Source organism: Falco rusticolus, chromosome 11 (assembly GCF_015220075.1).
Source record: "Falco rusticolus isolate bFalRus1 chromosome 11, bFalRus1.pri, whole genome shotgun sequence".
Classification (NCBI taxonomy): Eukaryota; Metazoa; Chordata; class Aves; order Falconiformes; family Falconidae; genus Falco; species Falco rusticolus.
This window is the reverse complement of record NC_051197.1, coordinates 22,653,017-22,679,003: the sequence shown is the minus strand read 5'-3', so window position 1 is coordinate 22,679,003 and position 25,987 is coordinate 22,653,017. Positions and strand designations below refer to the sequence as shown.

Below are 25,987 nucleotides of genomic sequence, written 5' to 3'. Positions count from 1 at the left end.
TGCAATATTTTTTTGAATTAACAAAGAAACAGGCCATTTCCATTTCTGAGACTCTGCCATGGTCAAATGGCTACTTAAACTGGAGACCTTTTGGTAGTCAAATAGAGAAAGGGGAAATATTATACTACATTTTCTTTGAGCCACATTGTCTTTCAGCCACTTCTATTATTTGCTTTCCCTTGTAGTCAGATAAAATATGGGATTTGACACAGATTCATTAAAACTGACCTTACTGAGAATATGTTTAGCCCATATTCACAGAAACCTACACAGGTAGTTCAGAACAGTTGCAAGCTCACTAGTGAATTACTGTTCCCTGTTCTGAAGGAAATCCTTGCAGATGCTGATGTCTTCAATTTGATTACCATTGGTTTAGTCTGCATAGGTAAAAGTATTCTACTAAAAATATTCGCAAAAAATAGAATACCGCTGTGACCAAATCAGTCAATACAATAGCTGACAATTTATAGCATAATAGGTCATATAGCTCTAGGCTCAACATTTCAAGTTAGGTTCTCAGAGAACTGAGGAACTTTCCTTTTGTGAAAACATTTCTATACTTTCCTCACATAATCTACTGATAACATTAAAGATGACCAATTTATAACTTACCCAGCTAGCTTTCCTGCTAGTAAAACACTGTGTTGTGCTTAATTCAGTGCAGGGTGCCTTGTTTACACATATTCAGAAAACACATGGCCAAAACAAATGGACATAAAATTACATTTATACTTATGCTTCATTTCTTTTGATCTTCATCTGTATTTTAATTATCAGAAGTTTAAGCAAATAACAAATGTTCTGTACTTACAAAAATGACAACATTCCATTGCCTTTCCCACCCCACTACAATGAAAAAACTTGATCAGAACATTTATTTAGAAAGCAAAGGGCATTTTTTTATCACCCAATTAAACAAAAGTACAATTAATTAAATCAGATTTAAATTATTCTTCATTGTTTTTGCAGGTGTTAACTGTTCAGGATCTAACACCAGGTCCCAAAACTTTCAAAGCGTAGAAATGACAAGTTACAACGATCAACTAGAGGACCATAATAAAGTTTACAAGAACTAGTAAAGTCTTAAACTTTCTCTGTAAAACCATTTAACTACTGTCCCTAAAATATTCACTAAGGGATATAATTGTCAATAATGGATACTTATAGACCACGTGGGTGAAATAAGTCAAAGAATTTTTCTTATACCTACACTGCAGTTCAATTATCTCTTCATTGATATTCCTTCTGTTCCAGTCTACTTCCCTTAAATGCTTCCATATGTTTTATGGCACAAAACAAACTGTGCTTGAACAACATGTTGATATATACAAAATTCTGCTTAGTTTGAATTATAGTACCCATGAAATGTAGCTATTCCTAATCATACCATTATAATCTCCATATTGTTTAAAGAAGGTAGTGACAGGACAGTAGCTGCAGTCTTATTCTACTCTTGCTCCAGCACAATATAAAGAAAATATCCAGCTTGTTCTTTATTTAAAGGTTTTCTCAATACTCACTATTGGTGGCTGAGTTGCTTTACCATTTAACGTAGCAAAAATGCAAAAGCTTCCATAAAATCATCATTTTTTTGGGAGGTGTTTGTTTTGTACATTATGCAAAAAGACACCAAATTTCTTTAAAAAAATCAAATTGTTCCAATTGTGGAGGTGGAAATGCGCTTCATATAGGCTGCAACGTTTCATATGGGTTTCCCATCTCACAAACCGAACAAATATGAAGAGCCTTCCCTCTTCATGGCTGCCTGAATCTAACACAGTCCTCTGAACTTCCCACAGGGCACAAAGGAAGAGCTGACTAGGACTGAAATGGTAATTCGCATGTGACACAAAGGCAGAAGAGCAGGAAAAACAGAACTATGGCAAAAGTGTGGGAAAGTATAGTAGAAAAGAGTAGAACAGAGGGCAGCTGGACCAGCCAAACCAGAGACCGAAAAAGGAGGAAGGAAAGGCGGGTTTCTCAGGTACTCTATTACCTTATTTGTCTTAAGTGAAACTGGACAGATTCACCTTCTGCCCCAAAAACGTCAGCTGAGTGGTTCCTCATGACCCAGCAACTGCATTCAGGCTCTTCTGCAGTGAAGCGACTAAAAAGGAAATTGTATAACAGAACTAATTAACTTTTTGGGAAGAGAAATCTCACAGATCCCAAAGGAAAAATAATCCATCACTATCCATCATCTTTCTTCCATTCACTTTAAAACAAGTTGATAACCTGACAGTATGTGGAAAAGCTGACAGTATTTACCTTTGCTTGTAGTCAAGTTTCTTCCAATCAGCTACATGGCATACCCTTAAAAAATAAAAGTATTTCTCTTTATGTACTTGATCGTAGCTGGTTAGGTTTGGGGGCTTTTTCCATATTCAAATTCTATACTAAATTTCAAAATAAAATATAAACCCAAGGAGTGTACCCAGAAAACTCAAAGTGGAAAAAAAACCCAACTCTAATTCAAACCATTACTTTCTTTTAAAACTCAGATTTTCTAGGGTTTAAGATATTATTTTGGAACACATGAGACTGGCAATATCACAAAAAATATCAGCCTATAACAGGTTTTGACATTACTCAGACTCACTCTGCTTGGCCAATGAAAGTGAGCACTACTTTGCAACAGAAAATGAAATACTGCATAATGCCCACAAAATGCTAAAATCTTATACTTCAACAAATGTGCTAGGTATCCTGTTGTGCCTCAGCAAATACTTTACTTTAAACATGAAAAACTTCTTAAGTGGATTTCAAATTTTCATACAACATTAAGGCTTGGAGACATAAAAGAGTAGCAATAGAAATGACAAAACTAAAGATAAAAATTTGCTAGTGGTAGTAAGTTCTGTGAAAACTTAATGATCAACAGTAAAGCTGACCATAACCCTAGGTTCCATGACTAATCTGAAAGACCTGGTGTTGCTCTGGATGACACTGGTGCTTTCTTCATCACTTTTGTGCTCAAATTACAAGGCAATGTGCCAAAAACCCTGATACAAAAAGGAACAAAAACCAAAGTCTGAATCCGGGTCTGGTCCTTTCAAAGGAGTGAACATCTGGCCTGCAAAGTTTTACTTACACCTAAGGAAGCTGTCTCATAATTTCTTCTTCTCCATGTTGTATTTAATCCCACAGCTAAATGCAGAGATCTCTGCATCTACATCAGGCAAAACATTCACTGTACGCCAATGTAATTGAGAAGTGGATCCACATATGTTCACAGGCACAGACATATCCTTCTCAATATTCAGCACCTCCTGTTTATTTACGGACACCTCAGACCAATGTATGTCATTTAAATCATTTGCCACAATAGCTGAGGGCTTGGATGAGGTTTTGTAATGTTGAGGATAGGCTGATTCAGACATTACTTAATCCCAAAAGTCATAATCAGAGCTAGCATACAATCATACTATAAACAAGGGTACATTAACTCTAAAAAAAACATCCATTGGCAAAATACTCAAAGGAGCACAAGGGCTCCCAGGCCTGACCCTGGTGGCAAACAAGAGGTTTGCAATGGCCCTTAACATCCTGCCACATGGGTCTATTGTCTTTGACACGGCTCCAGTGCGCAGATCCAGGGCTGTGTTTTCCAGCAGGCTCCCTGCCCTCAGCAAGGCCCTGCTGGCCACCCCGAGCCGGGGAGGCAGAGGGGAGGTCCAGCCTCTGGGCCAGCGACACTGCCTGGGCCCTTCCTCCCACACCATAACTGCCTTGCCAGGCATGCCGAGGTCTTGGGCACACAGGCAGCCGACACACACCCCCAGCACCCCCCTGTGCGCACTCGCTCCTACCACAAAAAGAATCAGCTCTTAAAAGTGCACCTTGACCTCAAAAATAAGAAACCTCAGCGGGACTCTTCCATCTGGCCCTCCAGACCGGGTCGCAATGACTATGTTGGGACAAGCAGACTTGCTGACTTCAAGCAGCACTCGCCCTCTCGCGTTTACCGCAGCATTTTCTCATAGCTGACAGTGACACTGGGAAAGCCACCAAGGCTGCGCTCTGTCTGCGTAAGTCCCTGAGATGTTACACACTAAGCAAGCCTAACGCACCACGGAGACAAGAATACGCTGGGCTTCAGCCCCTGCCACAAGGTCTAAGCGATGCTCGGACACGCAGCGTGCCTCTCGGACACCTCGAAACAGCCCCCGTGAACACTGGTGGGCACCAGGCGTTGGGGCTGACGGTGGAAGATCCGTGGGTTTGCTTTGCACAGGCACAAGCTGACTGTGAAGCAGGCAACCCACTGGCTTCACTGGTGACGTAGGCTGGAATAACTGATCGGCACAGCCCAGCTTCCTCTGCTGACCCAGACCCTGCGTTTGCTTGGTGGCAAGAAACAGACAAACTGCCTGTGTGCGTAGGCACTGCCCACTGCTGAGTGCCCGCAACGCGGCTGCTCTGGGACGCAGGTGTGTGTGCAGGTATTGGCCTTGGAAATACTGCATTTTGACTTGCCCGGGTGCTGGTTTGGGTTCTTGTTATTTACTTTCTTTGATCTCCCCCCTCCGTTTCTGTGATGGGGGAAATGGAGTGCTGCGTTGCCTTGAAATCTACCGCTGCATTGCCACAAGTTATCATGTGATAAAGTTACAATCCAAGTCATTACAGGAAAAAAACATTACTCTTCAATTTGATTGCCATTTTTAATTCACTAGATACAGAGAATTGCTCAGGCTCAAATACCAGTGAACAACATATGGGGGAACAGTAATGCACACACCAAGTCGAGAAAGGTATTTCTCCCAAGTTATAACTTAGCATTAACATGAATTGCAACAAATGGATCTTCAGCGTTGTTACTAACGTGGAAACGAGCTATCCCGTCTCTGGAAACATAGACCTGTTCTCCAGTACATGTGTTGCCTTCCTTTTCTCCAGAAATAACATCACAGTAGGTACCAGCAGGCAGTCCCGTTTGCAAACTGATGTTCAGATCCCTACGTGAAAATAAACAAACGCTGTTTACCCACCGATTTCAAAACAGGTATTTCAAACTGGGTAGGGGACTTTTTGAACTTGACACTAATCCCTCACTTTGTAGGGCAATGTAAAGTGTGACCTTTCTCGTCCAACCCATGCTTCATTCCCTGTGCTCCCATTTTGGCTCTCTAGTCCTGGCGTGCAATTGAAAGACTCCGGCTCAAGCTGCAGTGATTGCGCTCATCAGGAGAAAGGGACGTTCCCCTCCCCATCGGGATGGCTGATGAGCGCTGCTGTGCTCCTCTCTGGGGACATGGTCCCACCCACGGACTTACCAGTCGTCATTATTGAAAACGATGAAGCCTTTACTACCACGACCAAAAGCCACTTGATTGCTGCCGTTGTCCCACCAGTTGGAGAAAGGCTGACCGTCCACCACATTACGGAAGATGACCATGTTCCTGAAAACGCAAGGAACGGCTGTCACTGCGCCCGCGAGAGCTCTGAACCCAGAAGGAACAGGAAGCAAAAGCAACTGCTTTTGCTCGCTATTTTCCCCCACAGTGTCCCTACTTTATTTGACGCCAGCGATGTTCACAAACCCAGTCGTTGCCACAGGTAGTGTCTGCATTGATTGTAACGGGCCTTACTGATCCATCCGCGTTACTCGGTGGTCCAACCCAGTCATTGACGTCCTGTAATTAAAAGGAGAAGTTTAATACTTCTTACTGGAAATGCAGAGAAAACCTAGATGGACCATCAAATTGCCATCTGCTAGGTCCAACATGGGACAGAGAAGTCACCTAACAAATTTAAATGCACTGGACTGCTACTCTGGCCCCGTCCTGATCCTTATTCACCGTGAATGCATCTTCAGCATGTACCAGCTTACCCGTCCATTGACAAAGTTTCTTGGCCAGCGAAAACTTGACATCACACGCGTGAACCCATATGGATGAGCAAGCATGAAACCAACTGCCATCTTATAAAGCCTGTTCGTTAGACAAAAACAAGTAATGAGACGTGGAAAGAGAAACTGTGCCAGAGAACAGATAGACAAACGAGGAAAAGCAAGCAGCATCGCCCGGGCAGGAACAACCCCTTACCTGGCGTCCCAGAACGTTAGAATGGAAGCTCCACCGGCCCCGTGGCCCCGCTGGTTGTCGTGATTATCCACAAAGACCAGGGCTCTGTCGGAAGGCACAAAGCCCCAGCCTTCTCCCCAGTTCCTAGCCAAAAACACAAAGACTTGAAGCTGCCTTGTCAACACGTGTGCCCAGCGTACCCCCCCGTAAGCTGCAGCATCTTCATCCTTACTTTAAGTACGCCATCTTTTCCCCATTCCACTTGCGGATCACCGTCCCCAGTTTCGCACCATATTTGAATTCTGTCACTCGGCCATTTCCAAAGTAGTCGCTGCCTTTGATCGGCTCTCCACCCAGGTCAATCACCTGGTACAGGAAAGACAGAGCGTTCCTTTCTGCTTCAAAACACCAGACAAGTACAAGGCATTGCCCGAGACACTGTTTTAAGGAAGAGGCACTACTCGAGCTAAACGCATTAGTTGGCTTACTCGAAAAACTGCATTTAAAGCTATTTTCTTCATTTGATCTCAGCCTAGCGGTGAGCTTGTTCTCCATCTCCATCCTAATTCTCCTCACCTTCATTGATCACTGTCGCATCATTAAGACTCGGGCCGTACCAACTTCACGTTTAGTGTAGCCAACAACGTCTCTGCTTCCAGCACACGGGCAACCTCATTTCTCCGTGTAGCTAAAGAATGTCCGACTGTTTGCCCTAAACCTTGCAGGCCACGTATTGACTTAATAAAATGTGTCCAGCAACTTTACCTCCTGCTGATGGAAACCAACAATTACCTGCTTGTTAGGAATTGTTACCCAAATGTAAAACACAAACTTGGAATGTCAACTAACAAGGCTATGCCATTGGAAAACCATGTTTCAGACCATAATCACTATTTCTACTTTCTGTTGCAATGAATTCTCCAGAACTTAAAATTTGGGGAGCAGCGACATCTCTTTTTCAAATCAATAGAATTTTTACACTAACTTTGATGCAACAGAATCCACAGCAAGTCAAATTTCCAGGTAGACTTAGTTACAGAAGGTCCAAAATAACTGTCCATTAGCATTTGTGGGCAGATTAGGTATTTCTATATTATGGTTATTAAATCACAGCAACAAGTGCTACAGGTCTAGAAGCTACAGGTCTACAAGTCCGAGAGCTGCTCCGGCCCAGCTCAGGCAAAGCATCGCCTCCCATGTGGGACTGAGTCTATACTGTGCCTGCAAGAAAGAAGTTCGTAAAGTACAACTGAAATAAAATAAATAAAAAAAAAAGATTACCTCCTGGTAAATGAAAGGTTTAGTTCCTGCAGAAAACCATTTCGTGTTTAGGTCATTCAGCTTGTCTAAAACTGCCTTCAGGTCCCCCGGCCACATATGCTTGGCAGCATCAATTCGGAAGCCTGCTACACCAATATCAATGAGGTGGTTCATGTACTCAGCAACTTTTGAGCGGACATAGTCCTTCTCCAGGGCCAGATCAAGAAGGCTCACCAAGCGGCAGTCTCGGACCTGTAGAAAAAATCTGAAATTAAACATTTTTTTCACCTAATAAACTAAACGCAGTAGCGTTCTACAGACGGTTTGGATTTTGTTACCTGTGTGATGCCACACCAAATAAAAATTTCACTAGCTGTTGTTCATCACACATAACTTTGCCTTGGACAATCACCTTGGACAGTCATCTACACAGAAGGAGCGCTAAGAAGTCTGCATTCACCCAGCTTACACAGCTGTAGGTGCTGAAGGATTGTAACAGACAGTCAAACCATTAAATCTATCACCAGCTTTTTAATGCAAGCAAAGGGCAAAAACATGACACATTATTCTCACTCCAGAGTATTGACAAACAGATTAATCACTATTGCAAGCGCACTCATTTCTTCTCTGATGTGGGAAAGATCTCTAGAAGTTATACTTCTAAATCTGTTAAAATTCTTGAGTTGTTATAGCCTTGTGAAACATTAAACCCTGTTTTCTGCCCCCTTTTTGCCTTGATTTCCTCTAAATACAAAACGGTGGGCACCATTTGCATCAAAAGGATACTTCAAGCGTACGCTGAATATACTGAAATGCCTTTTTTTAACTGCTCTTACAAGGGGTTTCTGTGGCTATGCACACCTGCCCAGAGAGAGCAAGCTGCGTCAGCCCATGTTGCAAACCATACTAAGGAACAGGCTGTACAGATGCTCCTGTAGATCTGCTGAAGAATTCAGCGGCATTTAAAGTCTCCCCTTCTGCTGCCATTTCTTCAAAACCTCTCTCCCCTTAACCGAGATTCAGGAGAGATCACATGCATTTGAAAGGCATAAGACATTATTCAAGAAAGATGGGATCTTATCTTTAAAAAAATAACATTTCATTCTATGGTAGTTTTGAAGTCCTGACCTCGTAATCTGACAGAGAGTAACAGGGTCTCCGAGGAAACAGAAGGTCCAGTTTCAAGATTTTAGCATTATTATTTGTCTTTGTGCAATCCTAATCTCTCTCCTCTGAAACTGAAACCAAACACAACTTCCAATTTACACGAAAAGGCAAATAATCACTCTTACCTTTATCTTGTTTAAAACACAAAAAACCCACACAAGATAATCCCTAAACAGATTTTATAAGCTTTAAATCTACCTACAAAGTACCTAAGCACATTCGTCTAAATCTGAAATTGAGCCATTGGCTCAAGTAGAGCGATCCCTTTAACAAGCAGTGTTCCCGATAGCAACGCTGACCTCGGTTATCAATTGGGATGGCTTTCCATGGAGGTTTTTGTTTTCTTTTCTTTTTTAAAAGGTCTGCCAGAAAAGGGGAGCAAAGAAACCACAGCCCAGGAACAGATGTACATGAGAAATATATGTATAGTTCTAGGTTTACCTGAGATATATCATGATAATTCTCAATGTCTCCACTTCTAGATTTACATTTACCATCATTGAAGTCCCAGCCAGAATAAGGCACAGCTGGAAAATCTTCAGTCTTTGCACTGAAATAGCTCCCACAAGTAGCATGGCTGCCAGCACCAGCATGAGCTCCACACATGTGGTTGATTACTGCATCCACATAAATATGTACTCTGTCATATGGTAAAACCATTCAATGAAATATTTGCATGTTTTGAACCATAAAATCAATTGTTTGTATATCCAGTTTGTACAGAAGAGAAGTATGTCAAGGTCTGTGTAGTGTTTTTTTCTGGGATACAGTTAGGTTTTTTAATGGTAGCTAGTATGGGGCTATGTTTTGGATTTGTGCTGAAAACACTGTCAATAATGCAGAGACATTTCTGTTATGGCTGAGCAGCGCTGACACAGAGCCCAGGCCTTTTCTGCTTCTCATCCACCCCACCAGTGAGTAGGCTGGGGGTGCACAAGAAGTTGGGAGGGGACACAGCCGGGACAGCTGATCCCAACTGACCAAAGGGATATTCCAGACCATAGGATATCATGCTCTGCATATACAGCTGGGGGAGGAAGAAGGAAAGGGGCGATGTTCGGAGCAATGGTGTTTGTCTCCCCAAGTAACCATTAGACATGATGGAGCCCTGCTTTCCTGGAGATGGCTGAACACCTGCCTGCTGATGGAAAAGCGGTGAATTCATTCCTTGTTTTGCTTTGCTTGTGTGGCTTTTGCTTTACCTATGAAACTATTTTATCTCAACCGACAAGTTTCCTCACCGTTACCCTTCTGTTTCTCTCCTTCATCCCACCATGGGGGGGATGAGGGAGCAGCTGTGTGGTGTTTAAGTGCTGGCTGGGGTTAAACCACAACAGTCTGTACCAAGACATACGTAAATTTACTACACAGCTCAACAGTCAAGTTAGGACAGTTGGTGAAAATTTTCACCTCCCTGTGCAGATGTCATCAGAATTGAGTATGAGAAACAGCATGGTGGTTTTTTGCAGAGTTGCTGAAGGAAGAGCAGTAACCTTGAGAAAGAATTCCCACACATTCCATTCACAAAAAAAGAGTAAATCACTTAACCAGGGTAGCACCTTGTACTGCTGTCAATTTTCCAAGGGGTCTCCTTATCAAGATTAGCTGTTTACAAGCTATAACACTGAGCTCAGTTCAGGAGCAAACTTCTGCATGTGCCCATGTGAAACATGCAGGGATAGTTCTTAAGTCCTCAGTACTTAGAATATTTTGCACCACGAGTACCTTTCCTTTACCTGTATTCACTACCTCATTCACTTGTCAAGTGACAAAGCACAGGTTTCATGAGAAACTACTCCCTTTGTTTGGCCTTACTGTAACATTTACACAACATCTTTAAACCAAAAAAAAAAAAAAAAAAAAAAACAGGGAAAAAGAAAAATATTTCAAACTTTTGCCAGATATAGTTACCTGATATATATCACCATAATTTTCGATGTCTCCACTTCCAGTTCGACATTTGCCATCATTGAAATCCCAGCCAGAGTATGGCACAGCTGGAAAATCTCTGTTTCCAGCATTAAAATAGCTTCCACAGGTAGAATGTGTGCCTGAGCCACCTGCAGCCCCACACATGTGGTTGATAACAGCATCCACATAAATATGAACCTAGAAAAGCAGTAAGTGCATTTCAGTATGTTTTTTAATGATGGCGAAGTGATAGTCAGAGCTTTACCGCATCACTGTTAATTTTATCTTTTTTCTCCCTTCAGTTTATTCTCAGTTTATGCCTCCTTTAAGGGCAACAGCAATAACTCCCTTCGGCTGTACTTCTTGGTGTATCAGACACACATTTTTCAAGGTACTTACTCCAACGTTGTTGCATCTGGTCACCATGTCTCTGAATTCATTTTCATTTCCTGATCGAGTGCAGAGCTTGTAGCTGACAGGCTGGTATCTTTCCCACCAGGGTCTGTTGGGGTTAGTAATGATAATATTTTCATTTGGAGGTGAAACCTGCAGAGGAAATGATGTACTTTGATAAGAAATCAATTGTTTTATTTCAGCATTTTAAAGGAAAAAATTCAATCAGCACCTCTACCCTCAGAGGCAGGCTAGCACCCAAACCAGTCTCTCTCTCCCACAGTATAAGGTCAGGTCTGAGATGTTCGTCCTGTAAACTGGCAAGGAAGGAAGTTTGCTTTTGTTCCTATGGGCTGCCCAGGTCCAGCATGGGCCTGATTTCAAGGACACGTGCACGGGAGGGCTGAAGCCACAGGAATTACTTTTATCCGGAATAGTGACATTCTTAGGAAAGCCAAGATTCAATGCTTATAGACTTCCCTCAGAACAAGGTAAAGAGGAAAACTTAGCTTCCCAAGGGAAGTGTTCCAGAGGAAAGCATGCTCCCCTGTAACTGATCTAGAAACACAAGATCATTCATTGGCCCTGCAGGCTCTAAGGTTGTGACTAACAGCAGTTACTACATCCCCCCTTTTCCATTTGGAGCTGGCTGTCTCCAACACCAGCATTTTGATACATTAATCAAATGCTGAAATGCCATTTTCTTACCTACACACATGAAACACCTTACCTGAACTCCTCCAAATCCATTAGGAGCTAAATAGCGCTCACACTCCAGAGCAATATCCGCCCAGCGCCATTCGAAGAGATGTACAATAGACGTCCTTCCAGCCCAAGTATTGGGGTTGTACTGTGCCCAGCAAAACCCAACAGCTGCGAGTAGGAGAAGGACTTGCATGATGCCTTAGGGCTATGGTCTTTCCACTGGCAATTTATACTCCTGCAAGATGGCAAAGTTCCTGTTGCAGCTGTCAAAATTCACACAGATCAATGCTATCAGTTACTATTTGGCTAGTTAGCTCAACATCATTCTCCCGTTTTGTTTTTTTCCTGGATTGCCCAACAGCTGAAGATAAAACACCTTTTCGCAATGATTATACATTATCATAACCCAAGCTGTCTGTGAGCAGTGCACCCAAACTCAGAACTGTACTCTTTCCAATCATGTAAACAAAGTTACTTTATCAAAAGTATTCCAAAACATAACACACAGACCTTCAAACGGGGCTCTAGAAGGTGAAAGGAAAGGGAGAGGATTAAGAGACAATGTGAAATCTAACAGCCCGCCATCCAGAAGCACCTAGCTCTCAGGATTAGTCTGAGCTCAAACCAGGGTACCTCATCAGCCACTCTCCATCACTAACAGATCTATCACACAACATGCTGCGGGTCTTCACCAGGTGAATCACACTGGTAACTAGAAACTGACCCCTTTTCATGCCTGAAGTTTTCCTAGCATCACTGCCCAGTCCCTGCTGGGAACTGTTACTGGTTTTCTTCACACAGTCATACAGTTTCTTTACCTGATTGGAAGTAATCAGAGCTGCAAGTGTTTTCCTCTCCAACAGAGACTCAGCATAAGGTTTCACCTCACTTTAAATGACCAATGATTCATCTCAGTCAAGGAAGGAAGCCCAAAATCAGACGTACAGCAAAACAGCAGATGGTACAGTTTTAGCTCCCTGACATAAAATTGAACTTGAAAGCCAGAGGTGTTGCCCGAGTCCCTTCTGGCTTTTCCTACAAATTCCTCCTTCAAAAACACTTTCTGACTTTTGATCATGACATAATTTCAGGTCTTCATTTGGAACTGATTTATAAGATAAGCAAAAATGCTCCAAGAATAAGCTCCCATCATGCCAACGATAAAACAAAAGACCAGAAGATCCCTGACATTCAATGAGTATCTGTGAGAAAAACAAAAACTCCACAAAGTGTTATATCTACTCCAAGAGAAATCTCAGTGTGCTTTGTATCTGAACTGCCTCTAGTGTGTTCTTTCTGAAAGTAGCCATGCCTTTAAATGTGTTATATGCATGCTTCTCTTTCCCATAATTTGTCTTCAAGGACAAAATGCAGAAGCTGGTCCCATTTACCCACCTGTTCATTTTCATATCACAGACCTTATAAAAGGTCTGTTTTTCCACTACAACAATGAAATAGTAAGTTTCTACAAATGACCTTGCCAGCTTTCTAACAGCAAGGAACCAGTGAGATAATTGCACCTTGTGATTACTAATTCAGTGAGAACAGCCGCCCCTCTTTCCTCAATATCACCAAAAGCAACCAAACGTGCCTGAGGTTAATTTTTCCATCACCGTTTCCTGTGGGGTTCCACTGATATGATGGCATGTCACTGCATAACATGGTTTCCAACTACATGTGTTTTTCACTGAAATATACTGCTGTCAGCCAAGGAGAATAAGGACCCATCCTCTATAGCTTGATGCAATAGGTGGCCAACACACTAGCAAGGGGACTGGAAGCCCTCACATGAGGCTACTCAGCAGCTCAGGCTGAACAAGCTGCAGTATTTTAGCATGCTGAGGAAATGCATGAGGGCAAGAGAGAAGGTGGCCATCCAGCACTGAAAGTTTACGAGTCTTCCTGAAGTATAACCCCAAGAGCAAAGTATTTAATGTACAGTTTCAAACATAGCATCTCTCTCAATATGGTAAAAATGTCAGGTGCCTAACAAATTAGCTCTGATTTTCAGAGGAGTTTTAAGGGAGTTGAAGCTTTGGGCAGGCAAGACCAGAGGAGTTTGTCTTTTTTATTTTAAATCCTGTGTTTTAATCCATTTGACCACCTGGACCATCGGAAACATGATTTTGAACAACTGTGGGGTGAAATAAGACCCTTTTATTTGCAAGCTTTTGCACTGCAAACCTAAAAAGCAGACCTGCTCTTGCATGTCCCTGTGTGGTCATAGCACAGCTCTGCCAATTGAATACAAAATGGATACCATGCTGCAGGGCAGCGTTTTCCCAACGCACTGCTGCAGTGTCAATGCATACACAAGACCGACCAGCACGTGACTGCCTAATAAATGCCACCAAAGGAAGAAGGCTCAAAGGAAATGGGCAAGAGGGACTTGCTTATGAAGCTGAGGAAATAATATAGGCTGTGACTGTCCACATGTGTTGCAAAGAATACTGACTTCTTCTCAACACAAAGAGGGGCTGGAGCATGACCTTTATTTTAGATAAACAGCTATGTCAGCTGAGTGCATCAGCTGGTAGTGTAACTGTTTATCCCTGAGTTAATTAAAAGCATGTGAATATGTCCCTCGTTTCGTCAGACCAGCATGGGAAGGAGTGTACACATGGCTCAGCACAACAGAGATTATAAAAATTAAAAAACTAACAAAGGATTTTCAAAGATAGTAATAGGCTTTAGCTGGTTTCAGCAGAGACAAATTCATTATCTTGATTATAAATTTTCAGCTGCCAGGATATGCCACTACCACACACAAAGAGGTGTTACGCTTTTAAACCAGCTTTCCTGAATATTGATTTCAGGGATGTACTAGAACTATGCAGATGTGACCCCATCCCTTTGCCACCCCAGTTTACACAAAAAATAGAACCACTCAACTTCAACGAAGCACGAGGGCTCCCAGACCTGACCCTGGTGGCAAACAAGAGGTTTGCAATGGCCCTTAACATCCTGCCACATGGGTCTATTGTCTTTGACACGGCTCCAGTGCGCAGATCCAGGGCTGTGTTTTCCAGCAGGCTCCCTGCCCTCAGCAAGGCCCTGCTGGCCACCCCGAGCCGGGGAGGCAGAGGGGAGGTCCAGCCTCTGGGCCAGCGACACTGCCTGGGCCCTTCCTCCCACACCATAACTGCCTTGCCAGGCATGCCGAGGTCTTGGGCACACAGGCAGCCGACACACACCCCCAGCACCCCCCTGTGCGCACTCGCTCCTACCACAAAAAGAATCAGCTCTTAAAAGTGCACCTTGACCTCAAAAATAAGAAACCTCAGCGGGACTCTTCCATCTGGCCCTCCAGACCGGGTCGCAATGACTATGTTGGGACAAGCAGACTTGCTGACTTCAAGCAGCACTCGCCCTCTCGCGTTTACCGCAGCATTTTCTCATAGCTGACAGTGACACTGGGAAAGCCACCAAGGCTGCGCTCTGTCTGCGTAAGTCCCTGAGATGTTACACACTAAGCAAGCCTAACGCACCACGGAGACAAGAATACGCTGGGCTTCAGCCCCTGCCACAAGGTCTAAGCGATGCTCGGACACGCAGCGTGCCTCTCGGACACCTCGAAACAGCCCCCGTGAACACTGGTGGGCACCAGGCGTTGGGGCTGACGGTGGAAGATCCGTGGGTTTGCTTTGCACAGGCACAAGCTGACTGTGAAGCAGGCAACCCACTGGCTTCACTGGTGACGTAGGCTGGAATAACTGATCGGCACAGCCCAGCTTCCTCTGCTGACCCAGACCCTGCGTTTGCTTGGTGGCAAGAAACAGACAAACTGCCTGTGTGCGTAGGCACTGCCCACTGCTGAGTGCCCGCAACGCGGCTGCTCTGGGACGCAGGTGTGTGTGCAGGTATTGGCCTTGGAAATACTGCATTTTGACTTGCCCGGGTGCTGGTTTGGGTTCTTGTTATTTACTTTCTTTGATCTCCCCCCTCCGTTTCTGTGATGGGGGAAATGGAGTGCTGCGTTGCCTTGAAATCTACCGCTGCATTGCCACAAGTTATCATGTGATAAAGTTACAATCCAAGTCATTACAGGAAAAAAACATTACTCTTCAATTTGATTGCCATTTTTAATTCACTAGATACAGAGAATTGCTCAGGCTCAAATACCAGTGAACAACATATGGGGGAACAGTAATGCACACACCAAGTCGAGAAAGGTATTTCTCCCAAGTTATAACTTAGCATTAACATGAATTGCAACAAATGGATCTTCAGCGTTGTTACTAACGTGGAAACGAGCTATCCCGTCTCTGGAAACATAGACCTGTTCTCCAGTACATGTGTTGCCTTCCTTTTCTCCAGAAATAACATCACAGTAGGTACCAGCAGGCAGTCCCGTTTGCAAACTGATGTTCAGATCCCTACGTGAAAATAAACAAACGCTGTTTACCCACTGATTTCAAAACAGGTATTTCAAACTGGGTAGGGGACTTTTTGAACTTGACACTAATCCCTCACTTTGTAGGGCAATGTAAAGTGTGACCTTTCTCGTCCAACCCATGCTTCATTCCCTGTGCTCCCATTTTGGCTCTCTAGTCCTGGCGTGCAATTGAAAGACTCCAGCTCAAGCTGCAGTGATTGCGCTCATCAGGAGAAAGGGACGTTCCCCTCCCCATCGGGATGGCTGATGAGCGCTGCTGTGCTCCTCTCTGGGGACATGGTCCCACCCACGGACTTACCAGTCGTCATTATTGAAAACGATGAAGCCTTTACTACCACGACCAAAAGCCACTTGATTGCTGCCGTTGTCCCACCAGTTGGAGAAAGGCTGACCGTCCACCACATTACGGAAGATGACCATGTTCCTGAAAACGCAAGGAACGGCTGTCACTGCGCCCGCGAGAGCTCTGAACCCAGAAGGAACAGGAAGCAAAAGCAACTGCTTTTGCTCGCTATTTTCCCCCACAGTGTCCCTACTTTATTTGACGCCAGCGATGTTCACAAACCCAGTCGTTGCCACAGGTAGTGTCTGCATTGATTGTAACGGGCCTTACTGATCCATCCGCGTTACTCGGCGGTCCAACCCAGTCATTGACATCCTGTAATTAAAAGGAGAAGTTTAATACTTCTTACTGGAAATGCAGAGAAAACCTAGATGGACCATCAAATTGCCATCTGCTAGGTCCAACATGGGACAGAGAAGTCACCTAACAAATTTAAATGCACTGGACTGCTACTCTGGCCCCGTCCTGATCCTTATTCACCGTGAATGCATCTTCAGCATGTACCAGCTTACCCGTCCATTGACAAAGTTTCTTGGCCAGCGAAAACTTGACATCACACGCGTGAACCCATATGGATGAGCAAGCATGAAACCAACTGCCATCTTATAAAGCCTGTTCGTTAGACAAAAACAAGTAATGAGACGTGGAAAGAGAAACTGTGCCAGAGAACAGATAGACAAACGAGGAAAAGCAAGCAGCATCGCCCGGGCAGGAACAACCCCTTACCTGGCGTCCCAGAACGTTAGAATGGAAGCTCCACCGGCCCCGTGGCCCCGCTGGTTGTCGTGATTATCCACAAAGACCAGGGCTCTGTCGGAAGGCACAAAGCCCCAGCCTTCTCCCCAGTTCCTAGCCAAAAACACAAAGACTTGAAGCTGCCTTGTCAACACGTGTGCCCAGCGTACCCCCCCGTAAGCTGCAGCATCTTCATCCTTACTTTAAGTACGCCATCTTTTCCCCATTCCACTTGCGGATCACCGTCCCCAGTTTCGCACCATATTTGAATTCTGTCACTCGGCCATTTCCAAAGTAGTCGCTGCCTTTGATCGGCTCTCCACCCAGGTCAATCACCTGGTACAGGAAAGACAGAGCGTTCCTTTCTGCTTCAAAACACCAGACAAGTACAAGGCATTGCCCGAGACACTGTTTTAAGGAAGAGGCACTACTCGAGCTAAACGCATTAGTTGGCTTACTCGAAAAACTGCATTTAAAGCTATTTTCTTCATTTGATCTCAGCCTAGCGGTGAGCTTGTTCTCCATCTCCATCCTAATTCTCCTCACCTTCATTGATCACTGTCGCATCATTAAGACTCGGGCCGTACCAACTTCACGTTTAGTGTAGCCAACAACGTCTCTGCTTCCAGCACACGGGCAACCTCATTTCTCCGTGTAGCTAAAGAATGTCCGACTGTTTGCCCTAAACCTTGCAGGCCACATATTGACTTAATAAAATGTGTCCAGCAACTTTACCTCCTGCTGACGGAAACCAACAATTACCTGCTTGTTAGGAATTGTTACCCAAATGTAAAACACAAACTTGGAATGTCAACTAACAAGGCTATGCCATTGGAAAACCATGTTTCAGACCATAATCACTATTTCTACTTTCTGTTGCAATGAATTCTCCAGAACTTAAAATTTGGGGAGCAGCGACATCTCTTTTTCAAATCAATAGAATTTTTACACTAACTTTGATGCAACAGAATCCACAGCAAGTCAAATTTCCAGGTAGACTTAGTTACAGAAGGTCCAAAATAACTGTCCATTAGCATTTGTGGGCAGATTAGGTATTTCTATATTATGGTTATTAAATCACAGCAACAAGTGCTACAGGTCTAGAAGCTACAGGTCTACAAGTCCGAGAGCTGCTCCGGCCCAGCTCAGGCAAAGCATCGCCTCCCATGTGGGACTGAGTCTATACTGTGCCTGCAAGAAAGAAGTTCGTAAAGTACAACTGAAATAAAATAAATAAAAAAAAAAGATTACCTCCTGGTAAATGAAAGGTTTAGTTCCTGCAGAAAACCATTTCGTGTTTAGGTCATTCAGCTTGTCTAAAACTGCCTTCAGGTCCCCCGGCCACATATGCTTGGCAGCATCAATTCGGAAGCCTGCTACACCAATATCAATGAGGTGGTTCATGTACTCAGCAACTTTTGAGCGGACATAGTCCTTCTCCAGGGCCAGATCAAGAAGGCTCACCAAGCGGCAGTCTCGGACCTGTAGAAAAAATCTGAAATTAAACATTTTTTTCACCTAATAAACTAAACGCAGTAGCGTTCTACAGACGGTTTGGATTTTGTTACCTGTGTGATGCCACACCAAATAAAAATTTCACTAGCTGTTGTTCATCACACATAACTTTGCCTTGGACAATCACCTTGGACAGTCATCTACACAGAAGGAGCGCTAAGAAGTCTGCATTCACCCAGCTTACACAGCTGTAGGTGCTGAAGGATTGTAACAGACAGTCAAACCATTAAATCTATCACCAGCTTTTTAATGCAAGCAAAGGGCAAAAACATGACACATTATTCTCACTCCAGAGTATTGACAAACAGATTAATCACTATTGCAAGGGCACTCATTTCTTCTCTGATGTGGGAAAGATCTCTAGAAGTTATACTTCTAAATCCGTTAAAATTCTTGAGTTGTTATAGCCTTGTGAAACATTAAACCCTGTTTTCTGCCCCCTTTTTGCCTTGATTTCCTCTAAATACAAAACGGTGGGCACCATTTGCATCAAAAGGATACTTCAAGCGTACGCTGAATATACTGAAATGCCTTTTTTTAACTGCTCTTACAAGGGGTTTCTGTGGCTATGCACACCTGCCCAGAGAGAGCAAGCTGCGTCAGCCCATGTTGCAAACCATACTAAGGAACAGGCTGTACAGATGCTCCTGTAGATCTGCTGAAGAATTCAGCGGCATTTAAAGTCTCCCCTTCTGCTGCCATTTCTCCAAAACCTCTCTCCCCTTAACCGAGATTCAGGAGAGACCACATGCATTTGAAAGGCATAAGACATTATTCAAGAAAGATGGGATCTTATCTTTAAAAAATAACATTTCATTCTATGGTAGTTTTGAAGTCCTGACCTCGTAATCTGACAGAGAGTAACAGGGACTCCGAGGAAACAGAAGGTCCAGTTTCAAGATTTTAGCATTATTATTTGTCTTTGTGCAATCCTAATCTCTCTCCTCTGAAACTGAAACCAAACACAACTTCCAATTTACACGAAAAGGCAAATAATCACTCTTACCTTTATCTTGTTTAAAACACAAAAAACCCACACAAGATAATCCCTAAACAGATTTTATAAGCTTTAAATCTACCTACAAAGTACCTAAGCACATTCGTCTAAATCTGAAATTGAGCCATTGGCTCAAGTAGAGCGATCCCTTTAACAAGCAGTGTTCCCGATAGCAACGCTGACCTCGGTTATCAATTGGGATGGCTCTCCATGGAGGTTTTTGTTTTCTTTTCTTTTTTAAAAGGTCTGCCAGAAAAGGGGAGCAAAGAAACCACAGCCCAGGAACAGATGTACATGAGAAATATATGTATAGTTCTAGGTTTACCTGAGATATATCATGATAATTCTCAATGTCTCCACTTCTAGATTTACATTTACCATCATTGAAGTCCCAGCCAGAATAAGGCACAGCTGGAAAATCTTCAGTCTTTGCACTGAAATAGCTCCCACAAGTAGCATGGCTGCCAGCACCAGCATGAGCTCCACACATGTGGTTGATTACTGCATCCACATAAATATGTACCTAGAGAATAGTATTCACAATTTGAGAAAGCCATTTCCTACAGCACCACTAATTAAAGTTCCCTCTCTCAACTCCTGCCCTATCACCCTACCTCTGCTTGCTTTCTTCCCCCATCATTTTATTTAAAATATTACTCTTTTATTTACATATAACAATGGTAATACAACATACATCTCAACAAATATGCAGGTAACATTGTGCCCGTTTTTACAAAGGGTACAAAGGAGGACCCTGTGAAGTTATCTGTTAGCATCACCTCTGTGCCTGAGGAGATCATGGAACAAATCCTCCTTGAAGCTATGCTAAAGCACACGAAGGACAAGGAGGTGATTTGAGACAGCCAGCATGGCTGCACCAAGGGCCAGTATTAAAGTATTTAAAGGGGGCTTATAAGAAAGACGGGGAAAAACTTTTTAGCAGGGCCCATTGCAACAGGACAGGGGCTAATGGTTTTAAACTAAAAAAGGGTAGATTTAGACTAGATATAAGGAAGAAATTTCTTATAATGATGGTGTCAAAACTCTGGAACAGGTTGTCTGGAGATGTGGTAGATGCCCTGTCCCTGGAAATATTCAAGGTCAGGTTGGACAGGACTATGAGCATCCTGGTCTGGTTGAAGATGTCCCTGCTCATTGCGGGGGGTGGTGGGGGTGGTGGTGGTGGACTAGATGACCTTTATAAGGTCCCTTCCAAAACAAACTATTCTATGATTCTATGGAAAAAAAAAAAAATCCTCATCTTTACTCCAGTGCTACTACATCTTCCATTCTAAATTACCAGTTGTCTACGTGCTTGCATTGTTAACACCAGAAGGTTTTCCAAGCACTTACTCCAACATTGTTGCACCTGGTCACCATGTCTCTAAATTCAGTTTCATTTCCAGATCGTGTGCACAGCTTGTAGCTGACAGGCTGGTATCTTTCCCACCATGGTTGCCAGGGGTCAGTAATGATAACATTTTCATTTGGAGGTGAAATCTGTGAATAAGATGGCGTCTTTTGGTAACACGATACTGATATGGTTTGTTTCCCCAGTATTGTTAGAGAAAGAACACAAAAATAGAAAATCAGGTCCCTTTAGCGGAAGCCACTCAAAATACCTAACCCATGTAGATCTTCAGTATCCTCCACCTACACTGCAGTGGGCTGGAAAAAAAGACTTAGGCCTGGACCTTCAGCAGGTAAGAATCATACTATAGAAATGAGGTCCATGGACAGAGTGTCCTATTATCTTCATGAATGCAGGCCTTAAAGATCTAAAGAAGAGTCTGAAATCTGAAGGACTAGGCCAGTAGAGACAGCCCTGAATCATGTTAAAAATTGACTGCAGAACAACAGACTTAATCTGCCCTTAAAATTGATCCAACTTCCCATTTTTGTAATGTTTTGGATAAAAGCATTTTTGATGTGAGACTTGTCACAGTTTCCAGATAATCTATACTACTTCTTTTTATAGACTTTTTCCAGGATACTTTTCAGGCAATAAAGTTTTGCTACTACCTTCAAATCTCTGGAAATAACTAACTGCCTGACCCCACTATTTCTTACCAAGATCCCTAAGCTGCAGCCTGCTTCGTGCTGCCATCCCTTTGTGCCCAGCTCAGCACGCCTGCATCTGAACAAAACTTTCTGAGACCCTGTCACAGCAGGAGTTAAAACGATATCCAAGCATATACCATAGTCTGAGAAATCAGTTTAAAGTCAATCAGGCCTGCGTGCCTGGAAAGAAGGTTGCAAAGAAAAGATGTATCATTTGAAAATTACGGGAAAGTTCTCACGCAGGCCAGGTTGCAGGCTCCTGGCCTACAAGAGACAGGCAGACTTCTCTTACCAGCTTTTCCTGAGCAATCTGACAAAGACACTGAAATAGTTGAACAGGTGACTGCTCTGCAGCTGTAGCCCCACCCCTGACGTTACTGGTTCCATAGGAACACATGTCTGTTGCTCGGATGGAACAGATTCACATTGACACACCTCCATCAAAGAACTTGTGTTCAGTTCATTTCTGCCTGCTTGCACCAGGTTCCTGCAAAGAAGGGTCTCTCAATGGCTTACTCTAACACCGTGCTTTAGTTTGGGTGAACACAATTAGCAGCCTTTTAAATGCATTTACACAAAACCTTCGGCATTTTGTATTCTCTTTGGGAGCCCTTTTTTCCCAGTCATTTTATGTTTATCTAGCTCTTAAGAGCTTCCCTAGATTTAAATAATAACAAGCAGATAAATGTAGGTTACTCCACAGCAGTATTAAAAAAAAAATAAAAATTTAGCCCGCGATATGCAATTCCAATTCATCTAAATGTAACAGCACAGAGCAGAAAACATGCACTTTAGAGCAATGAAATAAATTCACGCTACATGGTGATGGTTGAATATATTTGTCAGCATTTACTACTTCCATTACCAATTTCTATTTTTCTTTCTCTGTACCTGTCCTTTGGTGAATTAAACATTTTCTCTGAAAAACACATTATCATCTACGCAGCAATTTTACTACCTACTGATAGGAACAAATACCTGAACTCCTCCAAATCCATTAGGAGCTAAATAGCGCTCACACTCCAGAGCAATATCCGCCCAGCGCCATTCGAAGAGATGTACAATAGACGTCCTCCCAGAGAGCGCGTTAGGGCTGTACTGTGCCCAGCAAACTCCTACAACTAACAGCAGAAAAAAGATACTCATCTTGTGCTCTGCGATCGGTTGCGCTCTTCTTACTGCCTGTTTGTGGTCCTGGAGGAGGGTAAAGTACAAAATACACATTTGAAATTCTCTGGCATCATATTTATTTAACTTTGCTTGATTCCCATTTTGAGAACTGCATTCTAGCTAAGCCATACCAACCTCTCATACTAATGGTAACTTTGTTTTCCTGAAGTTAAAATTCAGATCTTGGCTAATACAAGCTTTCTCTATTGTGCAAAATTGTATCTTTATTAGTATAAAGCCAAAAACAACCCCAAAAGGCAAAGCAGTACTTATATAAACCAAAATGGACATTCTATTTCTTATTTTAATGTTCAATATTTTATATTCCTATTGATCCTTGAAAGGCATCTTTTTTTCCAAGCTGTGTTACCATAACTTGTGTATATTTAGGCCTCGGAGAAGCAACGTGTTTCTCATCATGAGTTGCCACAAATCCCCACATACTTTGCAGGTCTAATATATGCGAGTCTGTTGCTTGGGATATGCATGACATCTATCATTCAAACAACAGCCCTGATCTTAGATCTCTCAGATACAGAAGTGACTATACTGACTCATAACCAGAAATGCTAAATGTTTAATTTCTGTACACCTGTACAATTTGCATTAAGATATTCTTCTCCCAGAGAAAACAGTGCAATGGCATGCAGAGGATACAAGTGGCGTGAAGCTCTATAACTAAGTCGTCTCCTTCTCTGTGCCCAGGCACAGAGTTCTGAGAATGCACTGAAGGAGGAAACCCAGCTGCATCACCTTATTATGATCAGCTAGGCTAGGAACTACCCCAATCGTATCACGTTTTTATTTACTTATATGTGAACACAGATGGCAAGCCTATTAAAATTGCCTCTCCTTTTTCTCATTTAAAGAGGTACGACTTAGAACAAACCACAAGTTAAGCAACTACCAAGGTTTGTTACACTATTTAGGATCTCATTTTACACTCTTCACATTTAGTAGTTCATTTAGAGAGCCTGAAATACAAAGTAGTGCTACAAGGAGGTCTTTTGCAAATGAAAGGCTGAACTACTACTTCCCTTAAATAACAAAACACAGAATCTTGTTACTTTCCTCTAAGTATCTACTCTTTGTAAAAAGCTACCTTAACACAGAAACAAGGCAGGGCAAAGAAGGAAGGAGACTCCTGGGTGCCATTATAGGGTACACAAAACACTTCCCTGACTGTTTAAACAGGAACACAAAGGCCTTTGGGTTTGCTATATGAAAGAAACCTGCACCCTTTCCTGACTTAATACACGTTGGGAATGCACTGCTGAAAACTCCAGCCTGCTATTATACAGAAACCCAAACAAAAGTTTATGTAAAACCTTGCATGACTTCTACAAAACAAGCCTCATTTTTATTTCAATGAGAAGACAATCCGTATCTCTTGTCAGTGGAGCTGAACGCCTTGGAGCAAATTCAAGCACCAAACACATCAGTTTATAAAGTGTAGAATCTACATTCCAGAGCCTGTTGCTATCAGCTGTCACTGTACTTGACAGGCAGCCAGAGTTATTTAGAATGAATCATTTGGTAAATTTAGCTTGGGTTTCTGCTTGTAAACAAAATAATTTTAATGGCATTATTTACTTGTAGCTCTTCAGGAAGGTGTGTCAATTTCAGTCATAAGCAGTTGTTATGTGTGCTCCCATCTTCATGAAAGAATGGTGCTTTGCCCTGGTAGGAAGAAAATATATTAACAGAGAGCAAGCTAAGGAAGTTTGATCTTCTCTGACGAGAGAAGACATTTATCAGATGGGCAATTTTTACTAACAGCAGTAAGTACACAAAGCAGTAAGAACAATATATTTTGGCCCAACCAGCTCCAAGGCCGAGTGCTTGAAGAGACTATGCAGTTTTTTATTTCTTCGAAATGGTTTATGGCTGCTGAGGCTTCAGTACAAGCAATGACTAGAGAACGGAGATGCTGAAATCCCTAACACACTCTGAAGGCTCTAGCTTCAAAATGCTTTTGAAACTTGGAAAAAATTAAGAGGCCTGTATTCCTCTATAGAAGAGAGCACAACTGGCTGCAAGCCAAGGAACATTGGAGAGGATTGTTTCTGAAGAATGAATGCTATTGCTGTCTCGGGCAGCGTGAGCACTCAGGTCAGCTTGCCTTCGCTGGGTTAAACTCTGCAGTATGAAACTCAGCTGCTACATCCAAAACACTAGCTGCAATTTTTAGACTACGTCCAAAACACTAGCTGCATTTTTAGATTTGCAGGAGGCCTGACGCAGGCCTGCTGAAGCTTCAGATGTTAAAAAGCTGTTAGAGGGGAACAGTTCCCATGTGAATTTCTAGTTGCTCCCCACAGAACCTCCCCCGGAGCTGCAGCGTTTCGCGCTCCGGCACCTCCTTTAGGGACCCGGCGCTGCCCCCTACACAGCTCCGGCCGGGCGCAGCTCTGCCCCCCCGCAAACCCTCGCCAGCACTGCGGGCAGTAACCGCACCGACGGCGGCGGCGGCACTCGGTACGTACGTGTCGGGGCCAGCCCGAGCCGCTCCCCGCGGGCTGCAGCACCAGCGCACGGCCCGGCCGCCATCAGCCCGGGCCCTGCCGCGGGGCGGGGCCGGCGCTCCCGGGAGCCCCGCGCCGGCGCGGCTGCAGCGCTAAACAAGCCGGGCTAGCCGAGAGCTTTGTAGTACACGTGATTGTGTCGACACGTTGGTTCAAGATATAGTCACATTCCGGAACATATTTGTTCTCGAGACCCGAGAAAGGAAATCTCTCTGCATAGACTTTTTTTTTTTTTTTAAAGCATTTGTGTCTCAGTATAGCACCACCTCGCTGTTACCCTGCTGCTCTGCATAGAAGATGAACTTTGTTGGCTTTTTATGCAGTATTTTAATACCTTGGCTCTGTACTTTAACTCAATGTGTTGCATATTTCCTCTATTATAGCGCGTTTTATGTGCAATACATTGAGTTGCAAAGCTTTGTAAAGCAGCTCCATCCAGATACAGACCAAAGATGTGGTAGCACAAGGAAGGGTTCCGTATCTTTGAAGGCCACAGTGGAATGGCTAGTATTTTCTACTTTAATGTTGCTAGAGTGGCTGGGTCATACAAAATAAACTGAGTTTGTCATCAGAATACTGCCTCTTTTTCTGGGAACAGTCAAAACCAAATTAAATATTTGTCTGTACACAACATAAAAGGATCTCAACCCCAAAGCTGCTTGCTAGCCTGGAAGAGAAGACTCAGGTAAGCACGGCAAGGCTCAAGTGTTTGGTCCTACAACAGGAACAGCAGCCATGTAAGCTACCTAAGAAAACCGAAGTATTTACAATGGCAAGTGTGTT

The 25,987-nt window shown here is 43.3% G+C and overlaps 1 protein-coding gene across 4 annotated transcripts; it reads right to left on the bottom strand.

Annotated features, from left to right (window-relative positions):
• Positions 1-301: 301 nt before the first annotated feature.
• On the bottom strand, positions 302-25,279 carry LOC119155219 (pancreatic alpha-amylase). Of its 4 annotated transcripts, XM_037403522.1 has the most exons (12): positions 25,166-25,279; positions 24,273-24,359; positions 22,488-22,703; positions 20,802-20,948; positions 19,774-19,971; positions 18,188-18,418; positions 17,139-17,272; positions 16,928-17,050; positions 16,714-16,813; positions 16,395-16,516; positions 16,157-16,282; positions 15,526-15,838 (listed from the first exon to the last, which is right to left on the bottom strand). In XM_037403522.1, exons 3-12 carry the CDS (start codon positions 22,653-22,655, stop codon positions 15,649-15,651), a joined length of 1,539 nt encoding a protein of 512 aa, XP_037259419.1. In that variant the 5' UTR covers positions 22,656-22,703; positions 24,273-24,359; positions 25,166-25,279; the 3' UTR covers positions 15,526-15,648. The 4 variants fall into 4 exon arrangements, with proteins under 4 accessions (XP_037259422.1, XP_037259423.1, XP_037259419.1 ...); XM_037403524.1 differs by lacking the exon at positions 24,273-24,359 and having other exon boundaries at positions 25,166-25,238; XM_037403526.1 differs by lacking the exons at positions 15,526-15,838; positions 16,157-16,282; positions 16,395-16,516; ... (7 more) ...; positions 24,273-24,359; positions 25,166-25,279 and adding exons at positions 4,646-4,958; positions 5,277-5,402; positions 5,515-5,636; ... (5 more) ...; positions 10,764-10,910; positions 11,488-11,670.
• Positions 25,280-25,987: the final 708 nt, after the last annotated feature.